Source organism: Vipera ursinii (assembly GCF_947247035.1).
Source record: "Vipera ursinii genome assembly, chromosome: 6".
NCBI lineage: Eukaryota > Metazoa > Chordata > Lepidosauria > Squamata > Viperidae > Vipera > Vipera ursinii.
The window spans coordinates 21,530,825-21,544,933 of record NC_139515.1 but is presented as its reverse complement, the minus strand read 5'-3'; the positions used below and the strand labels follow the sequence as shown (position 1 = coordinate 21,544,933).

Here is a 14,109-nt window from a genome sequence, read left to right as displayed (position 1 = left end):
CGTCCCTTACCGCTGGCACCGGGTAAGCGTGGGGGCTGAGAGCTAGGTTGACTGTCGCCTTATAGTCTGCGCACACCCTCACTTCACCATTAGGTTTAACTGGGGTGACAATAGGGGTCTCCCAGGTCCCCCCCTCCGTTGGTTCAAGCACCCCGAGACCAATGAGGCGATCAAGTTCGTTTTCAATTTTTTCTTTTAGGGCAAAGGGTACTCTCCTAGCTCTTATCTTAATTGGTTGGATTGATGGGTTTAACTGTAAGGAGATGGGGGGTCCAGTGTATTTCCCTAAAGTGCCATCGAAGACGTCTGCATATTTGTTGCAAACGGCTTCTAGGCTGTGTGATTGAATTGTGTTTACCCCCGTTATGGCGATCCCTAGCGGCCCGAACCAGTTTAACCCTATCAAGTTGGTGCGGTTCCCTGGTGTAACTAAAACCTCTAAGGCCCCCTTGAACCCCTTGTACTGAACTACGACCTTAGCCCTCCCTTCCAGCGGAATAGGGGTTTTCTGGAAGTCAGCTAGGTGTACCTGGGTCTGCCTCAGGGGAATTTGTCCCTTGCCTTGCCGACAGATCTCCTGATACGTTTTTACTGAAATTAAGGAGACTGCTGACCCTGAATCCACTTCCATGTGGCAGGGCACCCCCTGAATTTTTACCCAAATCTTAACCTTTGCGCTTAGGCTGTTTATCCTGTCAATAGTCCCTACCAGGGGGCCTGGCGGTTTTTTTCTGTTGGCCTGGGTAGCTGGCCTACCTGGGGAGTTTGCCTCCAGATCATGGATGTTGTCACGGCCCTTGCTGCGGCACACCGGTTTGATGTGGCCGGTCTTTCCGCAATTGTGGCACTTAGCGTTTCTGAAGCGGCAGCTTCCTCGGGCATGGTTGCCTCCACAGCTGGCACAGGCAGCCCGTTGCTCATAACGTGGTGACGGCGGAGGGGGGTTCCTGGGCCTGCGGCGGTCTGAAGTGTCGCCTCTCCTTGGTTGCCTGCGTTCCATTCTGCGCTGCAGGGCTTCTCCGTCGGTGAAATCCACCGACTCTTCGCTGTCACTGAAGGTTGCGCTTTCTTGGAAGACGGTCGCTGGGCTCTCTGGGGTCGAGGTCGTCGGCTTCTTCTTGTGGCTGTGTTCGTAGGCCATGATTTCTCTGGTCAGCTCTGCCAGGCTCATGTCGGTTTTGGATGTTAGCTTCTTCTGCAGCTTCTCGTCCCTCAGACCGATCACCACCTGGTCTCTGATGCAGTCTTCCAGGTCGGGGAATCTGCAGTTCCGTGCGGCGTGTCTGACCCCGGCGATGAACTCGTTGGCGGGCTCGTCCGGCCGCTGTTTCTTTTGGGCGAACTGGACCCGCCAGTACAGTTCTGAGCGAGCCGGCATATAGTACTTGTTCAGCTGGTCCACCAGGTCCGCGTAGGCGACTTCTGTGATGGGCACCGGGCTGAACAGGCCAACGGCGGCATCATACACTGGAGGTCCGCTGATGTACAGTAGAGCGGCGGCCTTTGCTCTGTCGTCAGTGATTTTACTGACGAGGAGGAATCCCTCGACCTGGCCCAGGTGTGATTGCCATCTCTCGGGGTGTCGGGTATCAAATTCCCTCACACGCCCGAAGTTTGCCATGTCGTCCGGTCCTGGGTTGCTCCAATGGAAGTTAAAACTTCCCGTGACAGCTCTTGCCGGGAACTCTCTTCCTCGGCCGTGACTTCAACTCCGGAGCGATCCCACCTTCGTCGCCAGTGAAGTAGCCTAAGGACCACTCGGACGACAGGCTAGTTAACATCAGGTTTATTTTAGAACAAAGGCAAACATAGAATAACTTGCCCGGCTTTTATAGCCGGCAGCTGGCAGCGAGGGCCAATCAGGAGTGTTCATTTTGGCGCCGTGTCAAACCGGGACCAATCCGCGTCGTCTTCTGTTGACAGCTCCGGCTTCCGCATGGTTTGGTGTTTTGACAGCCGCGAGCTGTCAGTGGTTGCGCCTGCGCTGTGCGGGGAACTTTGACAGCTCAGGCTTCCGCCTGGTCCGGTGTCTGACAGCCGCGAGCTGTCAGTGGTGGCGCCTGCGCTGTACGGGGAACTTTGACAGCTGTCAAAGTTCCCGCGTGTTTTCCTGTCAGGCGGCTTCCTAGTCTTTTGAGTTTGTTTAATGAAGTATTATTACTGTTTTCCTGTACAACACAGTTTTTGGTGTTATGGCTCCCCAACACCACATGCTCATGGTCACATGATCACATTTTGGGTCCTTGGTAACCAGTTCACCTTTACAACTTTTTGTAGCTTCCAATGGCCACATGACAATGATTGTAATATTATCTCCTAGTTCCCAGTGTCTATTTTTGGTTTCCAACAAAAAACTGGGGAGACTGGGTTTGCTTAATGACTGTAGCTTTCACTTAATAATCATTGTAAAATAGGGGTCATAACTTGCAATTTGGACATCTGATGCCTTGATTTATGATCACAACAATTTATGATTGTAATTTCAATCTCAATTACAGTTGTAAGTCAAGGACCTTGTTCCACAAGGTTGTAACACTCTTTTCTCAGTCAGTAAATATTTTTAGTTTGTAACTTAACATCAAATATATTTCTGTGTAGATAATAAATAATATTTGTTTGCACATAATATATAGCATCTTGGGAAGAATAGACAAAGAAATGAATATTTCTAGTTTAGAAACACTAACATTTGTGATCAGTGCTTTTTTTGTAAAAGAAAAAGGTGCCGGAACTCACACGTCATACAACCTGCCTTGCCTACCCTACAAGGTTCCATCCAAAAAAGGTGCCGGAACTCCATTCTGGGCGTTCTATGACAAAAAAAGCCCTGTTTGTGATATACTAGTATATCATGCTCAAGTATTCTGAGATTTAATGAAGGTTTTGAAGACAGGTGCTCAGATATTAATAGAAAAGAATTGCAGACACACATATATGCACACACACACACATATTCCACTTCCATTTCCTTGGGAAGGGGTGGCAACTGGAGACTAGTCTTTAGCTTCAGGCTGAGGAGAATGGGAGTGAAAAATAATAAGGCAGACTTTTAACTTTGTAGAATGAAATTTATCTTATTAAATCTTTTAATAACTTATTGGGTATTAATTGATGAGACACTATCATGTTGCCATTGTTTCCACTATTTTCTTCTGACTCCTTTCTATTTACCAGAAGCAGGTTTATATGTTTGCTGGTTTTATATTTAACATTTACAATCAGTTTTTAGGAAATTAATACTTTCAGTGACTTACTTATGAGTGATTTCAAAGTCCAGCTTCTAATACCTGCACTCTGGTTGAGTGTTATGGTACAAAAGTACATTCTATTGAATACACAGAACAGTTCCTGACATTCAGTATAATGCTTCTGTCTAATCTGGTGATCACTTGGGCCAGTTACAGTCTCTCAGCCGTGAGAAGCAGGCAACGGCAAACCACATCCAAAATCTTGCCAAGACAATTTGCAGGTCTACTCCAGTTGCAGGAGTCAAGACTGACATGAAGGGACCAAAAAAGCCAGAGAAAAAAAAATACAGTGGCATAATGTAAATGTAATTATAATACAATACAATACAATTTCTAACAATGGCCATCCAGACGAGTATGCACCCAATAGAGATAGGTTTTGTTTTTAAATAATTTCACTGCATTAAACCAATACAATGAAAATAATATTTTTTTTCAGCAAAGGGAAGATTGGAAAACATGTTCTAATCAGAACATCAAAAAACCCTTTGTCCCTTTGCCCAACCCCCAAAAACCAAAAGCCTAATTCAAATGTTCATAGACAACAATCTAGTGATACATTCAGGATTTCTTCTACCAGTGTCAAATCGTAATTCTTTTAGCCAGCTTTTTCTGCTCCATATAGTTCTTGAGATTCTAAATATTAGGGATATAGACTTAAATAGGTGAAACAATGTGCAATTGTTTAAATTAATAATGTGACTTTAAGCTTTCAGTAAAATGTAAGGTGCTTTAAAGCTCATTAAAATATTATTTACGTATTCACAATATAGAGCATTTGGGGAGTCAAACTATATAGCTCAAGAATTTCATGTTCTTGAGAGCCTCTATAAATCCCTGAGCTGTGAAAGTGAGGGATAAGAAATGGAAATTTAATCAGGACCAAATGGAAATGCTGCTAAATTTGAACATCTGGATTTCAGGAGATACACCTGTCAGAAAGGAGTTGCACTTCTTAAGGATCAGGTTTGCAGTTTGAAGGACCTTGAGAATCTGGTACTGATATGAGAAAGCACATTACAGCGATGACAACATAGGAGATTTTGACCTGATATATCAATTCTGTGCAATCTTTCATGGAAAAGCAACCACGAGACATATGCATTATTAACTTCAGTGTAGGCTTTTTAGTACTGAATTATGATAAATGCGGCAGAAGAACTTTACAAGGAAACTCTCCCCTACTGTCTCCCCCTAAAAATGTCCTGTATTATTCTTAGAATGAAAAACCGTCAAAGATGTTTTGAAGCAGTGGATTTGGGAAATAATCTCAGAATTTAAGATGAATCTCAAAGGTTAACTGACTTTTCAGAAAACTACAGAAATATCTATCTGAAAATGAGCATTTTCTACAGTTTTTTGAATACTTTCCTCATGGCAGTCTTCTGAGACTGAAAATGTAACATCCCAACTCCCAAAAGATTATGCCTATGCCCTATACAAATTGAGATTAGGTCAATTATAGAATATATTTATGTTTATTTATTAAATTTATATGCTACCCATCTCACTGTCAACAATTCAGAAAATTGCAATCTCACTCTTGTTTGAGGTTAACTTAGCTTTTATTTAAAAAATAAATTCTAGGCCACCTAAATTAATTATATATTCAATATCTATTAGCTGACAGATAAGGAAAATATTACTGTCTAAAAATATATCTACAAAAAGTGTTGATTAATCCTTTAACTAAGAACTGTAAGGTAGGAAGGTGACCTTAATAGAAATATGAGAAAACCTTGTCAAAGTGGGCTGAAATACTGATTACGTTCTGGGAAACAATACAGTTATTAGAAAATGGTTCAAGCAAACCTCTCCCTTATTCAATGGAGTGTAAGAAGGAGGGGAAGTACAGCCCAAATCAGACTTTCAAAGTGCTGTTATTATAACTCAGAATACAGAATACCAAAGACACAATGGTGATACATAGAGCGATGCCAAATAATAGCAATATTAGGAAGAAAGCATATGAGAAGCTGGACAAATACAAGGGCCCGAAGGAGGAACTAGAGAGGCTGTGACTCCTAACTGGGAGTGGCCCCAAGAGATCTCAGGAACAATGTCAGAGCTGTCAGTCCAGAAGATGCAGTGCTAGGAATACCTAAGGTACTGTGCAAAACCCTCAAATTCCCAGGCTTTTGGTACAGTGTAAGATACACACTATAGGAGTGAAAAGGTATCTATCTATCTATCTATCTATCTATCTATCTATCTATCTATCTATCTATCTATCTATCTATCTATCTATCTGTCTGTCTTTCTGTCTGTGTATGTATATGTATGTATATATATATATATGCATAATTATACATATTTTGATATAAATTCATTTCACACACAAAACAACACTGGGTAGCAAGACAAACCCAATCAACAGAAATTTGTTTCACTTTTCAGAATCAGGCTTACTGGCCTGAAAATCTTAATATCTTAGTATCTAAAACAGATTATACAAAAGAGGAAAGTAGATTAGCAGGAATGTAACCCAAGACCAAATTTAGTTCCTTAGAATATATGCGATCTCTTAAGAAATGCATTAAAACGCAATCACATGCATCACTTAATGAAAGGATTTGGTATTATTTTTTCATCATTTAATCATTCCCTAATGTATGCCTATATCACATCTTTGATTCAAATACTATTACTTTCATGCATGTTTTATATGCATAATCAGGAGCATTCTAGTGAAGTGGGCATTATAGTTTTAGCTCGTTTTTTTCTGCATAAAAGAAATTGTTTCGTTGTTTTGGGAAAATAAAATATAAGGCTAAAAGTATTTTAAAAGCCTAAATTTTAAATGGAGTTACTGCATTGAAATTATAGTAATTATAGGGGAACCATGTAAGTTAGCAGTATTGATGCAGAACCCTTGCATACAAAAGCTGTTCCTGTTTTTTAACAATTGGTTTGCTTTAAAGAACTTAAATTTGTACTTCATCATTCTTGCCCCTCTTATCTCAGTCCTCTGACATGACAACAGTTCACCTAGGCTCAGAGTAGCTTATGAACCAAATATGGGTAGTCCTGGTTTAATGACCATTCAAACTTACTGTGGCACTGAATGATAGTCATGGTAGTCATGACTGGTTCTTATACTTACTGCTATTGCACTGTCCCTACAGTCACATGATGATTTGTGACCTTCCCTGCTGGCTGCAAGTAAGTCATGTGACTTAATGAGCTGTGGTGGTGTGCCCGTGGTGGTGCAGTGGTTAGAATGCAGTATTGCAGGCTAACTCTGCCAAATGCCAGCAATTCAAACCTGACAGGCTCAAGGTTGATTCAGCCTTCCATCCTGATAAAACGAGGACTCAGATTGTTGGGGGCAATATGCTGACTCTGTAAACTTAAGAGAGGGCTGCAAAGCTCTGTGAAGCGGTATATAAGTCTAAGTGCTATTGTTAATGCCTTGTGCTGTCCTCACTTAACAATGGCAACCAAGACTGCCCAAACTGCCATTGCTAAGTGGTGTAGTCACACAGTTTTTCAACTTGTGACCATGTTGCTTAACAACGGAGCTTCCAGTCCCAATTAGCATCATTGTGAACTACTTATAGATTAGTTGTGCTTACATCTCACACAAGAAAAAAGTTAAAGGATTGTGAAATGTTCAAGATTTTCATTTTATTAGCGGCATTTCATGTGGTTATAGAGCAGACATGTCAAACACAAGGCCCGGGGGCCAGATCCAGCCCGCAAAGTGGTTTCATGTGGCCCGCGAAGTCATCCTGGAAACAGTGAGGGAATGGCCCCCACTGCCTTGGCCCTGGCCCAGAGACCGTCCTTCTGCCAGAGACCCTCAGATCTGTCCCACTCCTGCCCAGGCCCTCATAGGCACCCTTGATGCGAACGATGTAGAGCTGGCCATATGCCCACCCAGTAGGCCATATGCACTCTAGCCATGCCCACCCAGTAGGCCATGCCCACCCTGGCCATACCCACCCGGCCCCCTGAGGGCAACCGCAATGCTGATGCGGCCCTCAATGAAATTGAGTTTGACACCCCTGTTATAGAGATTAAGAATTTGGATGCAGCAGTAGTGTAGTAACTTAATGTTCATTAAATTATTCTGAAAAAAATGCAAAGAAATTTCAATGATGGGTTTTCTGTAGACAAAAATAGAACACATCCATTTAAATATTATACTCTCAGGCAAATTCTTTATTTATGCACATGGTAGAAAAGTACATTATTAAAAAAACAATGTTCACTTATTCAAGTGAAGGTATAAAAATTATATCCTTTGAATCTTCTCAGCAGTTAGATCTGACATCTTCAGCAACTGTAGTATCAAAAATTTGATAGCAAAGTCTGTTTTCTGTTCCATCTTTGACATAGTAAGATTTAATAAAGCATTCAAGCCACGGGAAGTCATCTATAAATGAAAGGTAAATGAAATGAGAGGGGTTTTTTGTGTGTACTGTACTTCATTACTCTGACCTATTTCAAAAAAGGTTTTACATGGCTGGAGTGTCACTTTGTGAAATAAATATAAAAAATAATGAACCAAGAAAATTCAGCATAAAATTCATATATCTCAAAAGGCAGTTCTGATTCTATCAGACGTTTGTACTTCTAAAGAGGAAAATCTATTTCTTAGAATTCTGTTACATGGCTTAAATTCAATCGTAGTCCTTCTCTTACAGAGATAACTTGTCGATGCAACACAAAATTATGCAGAAGTTAAATTTTGCCCTTATGCTCTATCCTCTTCCTTAAAAACATCAGACATCTTTAATTCACAAGTACAAAATAATACATAGTGAGGAATATAAACTACTTTTACAGCAAACAAGACTAATCCTGCTGGCAAATGCACAGATTGCGTTTAGGTTTATAAATCTTTTTGTGAGGCTTATGGGAAGAAAAGCATTTATAAAAATTAGAAAAGACAACTTACACCATCTGTGACTTTTTTTGAAGGGACAAGCAAATCATTTATCTGTGATTTTGACTGACATGGTTAACATCTCACAATATAATGTAGTTCTTACACTGAACATAATGGAAGTGTCATATAAAAAATAGGACTCCACTATTGAGAATACTCCTTTTCTACAATGTTACATAGATCTGCTCTTGCATGTTATAATTTTCTATATATTCACTCTTCAGGATGGTGCTACAGATTCATCAACTTTCCTGGAAATCAAAGCATATGTTTTGCTGTTCCAAAGGCCCCTTCTATCTAATTAGTTTTAATCTGCCATGTTTCAAGTACAGCAGCTCTTTTCACTAATTGATTTTATGGAATTAAGCTTATAGGTCTGCCATTATATTTTACTGTCATCGTTACCAGTCCTTCCCAGACTATAGGTCAATGATCTGATATACATAGTGAACTGGAATTGTAAATGATCTCATATACATACATTTTAAGTTATGAAATGACAAATGTAAAGGATAGACTTCAAAGAAAAAAAAATGGCTAAATTGCCCGAATAATATTTTTGGGGTAGTGGTGATGGTAGAAAAGAAGGACTCTATTATCTTTTTCAAGAACAGAGTGACAATGCAATTACTGTCTTAAAAATAATGTGTATCTTTGAAGGCAATTCTTCCTAAGAATTTAGTTGATTGATCTGCCCCACACATATTTTTTCTTCATGATGACCTATCCTTAAACTGGTCCTTCAGTTCTTCCAATCATGTACCTGTTGCATTCTTAGCATCCAAATGAACAGATTTTTTTCCAGGATGATCTTTCATAGCATTTAGTAAGTTTGAGAGCCAGCTTGGTGAAGTGGTTAAGGTATCATCAGGCTAGAAACCTGAAGACTGTGAGAAAAAACTTGCCAAAAAACTGCAGGGACTTGTAAAAGCAGTCCCCACGGATCAGACGTGATCTAAAAACTTATTTATTTGAACAAGCCGGCCTGGTCTGATGGGTTTGGGGTTTTAACATTGATCTTAACTAATTTATTGCATTGGGCACAATTATTTAATGTTTTTTAACTTTTGTATCTTGTATTTTTGATATTTATTGCCCTGTACACCGACCTGAGTCCTTCGGGAGAAGGGCGGTATAAAAATCAATCAATCAATCAATCAATCAATCAATCAAACAAACAAACAAACAAACAAACAAACAATAAATGGAATAAAGTAAAAAACAACCCTGAACTGCATGCACTCAAAACAAAATAACCAACATAAAAGCACAGCTTTTGCAAATATTTTGCTCTAATAAAAAAAAAATGAAATTAAGTCTTGACTTCCTGTCAGAGAAAGTTTACTAAATAGCAAAATATTTCAGACAGAATTTTTCAGTAAACTTCAATGCTTCAATAAATCTCAAGGCTAATCACTGACATATTTCTGATCTGCAATTCTTGCACAAAAGTCACTGAGTGAATGGTGATTTATTTCTAGACTATAATGGATGAATTTAATTGTTTAAATTCATACAACCTGGTTTCCGACCTTGGTTTGTGAAAAAAATTGGCAACATTATAGACATCCTACTTCTGTTTTTGAAAATTAACTTGAAAGTAATCAAATTTATATTTCTACCTATAGAAAAAGGAACTTGGCAGTTCTCTATGCAGGCTTTCATGTTAGTACTTAAAGATGATTCCAAAATAGGCTTCTTTTGTTATACTTGATAGCAGCTGTTTTGTGATATGCTGTAATAGCTTATCTTATTGCCAGAATACCAAGAATGACCCTTTTCAATTAATACTTTCTTTTTTATTCATTCCAATTATTGACAGGTAATGTTTAACAGGACATTTATATATTTGTTATAGTTTCCAATTACTTTGAGATGTAATTCAACATCTTGGCTAGATATTTTTGCTTGAATACATGAAGGACTGCTTTTAAATTAAGAGTTTATGTTCTCATTCTTCAGAAGTTAGGAGCAGTACCTCCCTGCTATAGAAAAGAGGTTTCACTGACTCCTTGCTCTTTTTGTTAGAGATAGGTAAAAATCTGTTCTTTGTATGGAGCCCTTTGTGCTTCTGTTATTCTAGAGAATGCTAGAGTGTAGAATTAGAGAATTTTAGCCATTACAACTGTTATTTTCCTTGCTCAGAATTAATAGCTAAGAATATGATTCCAAAATATCTAGTACTGGATTATTTTCTTCTAATTTTCCCTTGCTTTCTTATTTCATAAAGCACATTTTTCTCTATTTACGTTTCTCCATTCCAAACATCCCATTAGAACACTATTTTTTGGCTATTTCTTCTCCTGCAACCAGTAATAATCCAAGATATTATGATTAGTAGTCACATAAACAACCAGAAGTTCAAAATGGATTGGGCCCTTTTGTCCAACTATTGAGTCCTTCCCAATAACCTGGGATAGGCAGGTGTTATTGTTTAATGATATTAAAGGTAATGTCTTGTTCCAAGTAAAGCTGCGTTTTGCAACTGGTTGGTGGTGATTTTATTAATGCCAATGGTGTTCAAGCAGTGTTCCATATGTTTTGTGATTGCACCAAGGCACCTATTACTACTGGTACTAGCTTTGATTTCTTTTGCTAGTCATCCTACTTCTATCTGGGTGTCTTTATATTTTGTGATGATGATTTATTAAATTTATAAGCTGCCTGACTTTAATTTATAAATGGTTTAAACATCAGCAGAAACTAAAAAAAGATAAGACATAGCAGAATAATAAACCAGGTAGAAACAAAGAAAACAACTAAGTTGAAAGGAAGGTTTAGTCATCCTTGCCAACAGCCTAGGCAAGGAGCCAGATCTTCAGGGCCCTTCAAAACAGCAGAGTGGGGGCCGTTTGGATGCCAGGGGGAACCTCCTTCCAGAAAGCAGGCCCTGCAACAGGGAAGGCATGCTTCCGAGGTCCTAATCAATGGCATTGCTTAATTGAGTGCATCAACTCTGACATACTGAAAATGCCAGTCAGATACTATGGGAGATAGTTCAACACCTTCCTTCTTTTGTCCCTCAACCTACAACTTTCATTCCTCTTTTGTAGTTCTAGTAGACATTTACAAGCCCACTCAAACTGCTTTCTGTCAAAAAGCCTAAATCAGTAACCAGAGCCCTTTTAGGAAGTTAATCAAAAAGATCTCAGTTATATTCTCACGGTAACTAACTGTGACTAACCTAATGATTAGGTGTGAGCCGGCAGGTGAATTATACTTAATGAATTTTTTAACATTGGACATATAAATGTCTGTCTTTACAGAATGTAACCAAAGGGACTTATTATGAAGTTAGAAAATATATAAATTAATTTATTTTCCTGTCCTTGAGGTTAGGACAAATTGCAGTATAAAGACAGATGTAACAGACAAATATAACAGGTACATGAATAATAAAAGGTGCATAATATAAATATTATCTGCATAATTTCATCAATATAAATTCGTTACCTAGAGTTCTGCCTGCAGGGCAAAGTCTATTCATGAGCATCTCCATATTCTCTTGAAATATATTAACGATTAAGACTTGAGAAGCTGGAATTTGGAAGAATTTGTTCTGGAAGAAAGAATAAAAATAATGTTGATTTTATTAAACAGCCTGTTTTTCTTCCAACGATTTCATTTTGGAATGAGAACTGAAATTAATTGTATGTTTTAATAAAAGCTTTTTATTTTCTTTTGTCCTGTTTGGCTGCTGTTTGGTATAGCAACTAAACAAGACAGGTGTCAGGACCCACCTCAATCCACATCTTAGGAAATAAGAACTCTTGGATGCAAGTTTAGTCCAAAAGGAAAATGTTTACTAGGAAGGAATTGATTGTGGGAATACAAGACGGAATCTGAGAAAAGTTACATTTCAATCCTATATAAACCATTCCCATTCCAGCCCCTCCCCTCATCCATTTGGTCAGGCTGTCGTCAGTTGCTAGGTGTCAGGTTCTTCCATGGGAAAGGGAACTCTCCTTGGTTTTATGGTTATTGCTTCCCTTTTTCCAGTTGTAAATGAAGACACAAACCATATCTGTCTGTCCCCCTCCCTTCCCCCGTTAAAACATCCCCTGTTGTTTGAAAATTGCTTTAGTAACCATCCTCTCCCCCCCCCTCGGAGAGATGGCAGAATCCCCAGTAATAGCACGTTGTTCTACCTATACAATTATGAAATGTGATATAAATGGATTCTGACATTCGGCTCTCCTTTCAGAAAAAAGATGAGTCCATCTGTGGGGAAAGAAAACATATAACTGTTAGCCTGGTTTGTTTGGATATTCTGTATGAAACCTCTTAAGCAACTTAGGTGCTTTAACATGGAGTTTGTTAACCCATTCGTTTTCTGAGGAGGGGAGGTGTTTCCATGCCACTAAATATTGTATCGTTCCATGGTGTTTTCTGGAATCTAAGATTTCTTTCACTTCAAAATGTTGTTCTCCTTCCACCATGATGGGGGGTGGTGGTGGTGGGATTTTTTCTCGTAGTGGAGATTGTTGTTCTCTCTTTAATAGACTGCAGTGGAAGGTTGGGTGTATTCGTCTAAGATTTTTGGGTAGTTCTAATTCAACTGTTACTGGGTTTATGATTCTTTTAATTGGAAAGGGTCCAATATATTTTGGTCCTAGTTTTTTACAGGGTTGGAGTGATTTCAGGTATTTTGTGGATAAATATACCATCTCTCCTACCCTAAATGGTGTTGGATCGGTTCTTTTTTTGTCTGCTTGTGTCTTGTATGCTTTTCTGGCATCTTCCAACGCTTTCCTAACGATTGGCCATGTATTTTGTAATTGAGCAATCCATTCCTTCAGGTCAGGGATAACCGGTTCTTTTGGGGTTAGTTCTGGTATTGGGTTGAAACTCTGGCCTGTAGCTACTTGAAAAGGAGTGTAACCTGTGCTTGAGTGGACTGCATTATTATATGCTACTTCTGCAAAAGGCAGTAGGTCCGTCCAGTCGGACTGCTGAAAATTAATATAGCATCTCAGATATTGTTCAAGTATATTATTAAGTCTTTCAGAAGCTCCGTCTGTCTGAGGATGGTGACTAGATGACAGTCCTTGGGTGGTTCCTAAGAGGGATAAAAATTCTTTCCAAAATGCCGATGTAAATTGCACCCCTCTGTCAGATATGATGCGTTGTGGTACCCCGTGCAATCTGTAAATATGCTGTACAAAAAGTTTTGCTAATGCTTTTGCAGTCGGGATTTTTTGGCAAGGTATGAAGTGTACTTGCTTAGAGAACAGATCTGTGACAGTCCAGACTACGGTGTTTCCATTACTTTCAGGCAGTTCTACGATAAAATCCATGGCTATTTCTTTCCATGGGGCTGAGGGGTTTGCCACCGGTTGTAACAGACCTGGCGGTTTCCCTTGCAGTCTTTTGGCCATCGCGCAAATTTGACAGCTACCCACATAGCTTTCTATGTCCTTTTTCATAGATGGCCACCAAAATTGCCTTTTAGTTAAGTGTAAGGTTTTTACAAACCCAAAGTGTCCTGCTGATTTTGTATCATGGCACAGTTGCATGAAATTGATTCTCTGTGTGGCAGGTATATATAGCTTCTCCCCCACCCATGGCAGTCCATCTTTAATTGTGCACACATGTTTATTTTTCTGGAACCATTCATCACTTTCCAAAGATTTCCTGAATTCTATTCCAGTTTGGCTATCTACCTTCGGTTTCATTTTTTCTTGTGCCCTGGTGGTGACTGGTGCTGCCAGTTGTTGTTCCGGTACTAGTGGTTTAAAGTCAGTAACTCTTGTGCTGTTATATTGGGGCATGCGGGATAATGCATCTGCCAGGAAGTTCTTTCCCCCCGGTAAGTGTTTGAGAGTGAAATTGAATCGGTGAAAGTGTTGGGACCAGCGGGCTTGCTTAGGAGTGAGCTTCCTGGGCGTTTTTAGTGCTTCCAAATTTTTGTGGTCTGTCCAGACCTGGAAAGGTATTTTATTTCCTTCTAAAAATTGGCGCCATGTT

At 39.4% G+C, this 14,109-nt stretch overlaps 1 protein-coding gene across 1 annotated transcript in view; it reads right to left on the bottom strand.

The window, feature by feature from the left end:
* Positions 1-7,383: 7,383 nt before the first annotated feature.
* Positions 7,384-14,109, bottom strand: part of POT1 (protection of telomeres 1) — a 60,916-nt gene continuing 54,190 nt past the window's right edge. The window contains exons 18-19 of the mRNA XM_083366024.1: positions 11,596-11,701; positions 7,384-7,626 (exon numbers count right to left, since the gene is read on the bottom strand). Coding sequence (XP_083222150.1) covers positions 7,505-7,626; positions 11,596-11,701 — 228 coding nt within the window. The 3' untranslated portion in view covers positions 7,384-7,504. The remainder of the gene's footprint in view (positions 7,627-11,595; positions 11,702-14,109) is intronic.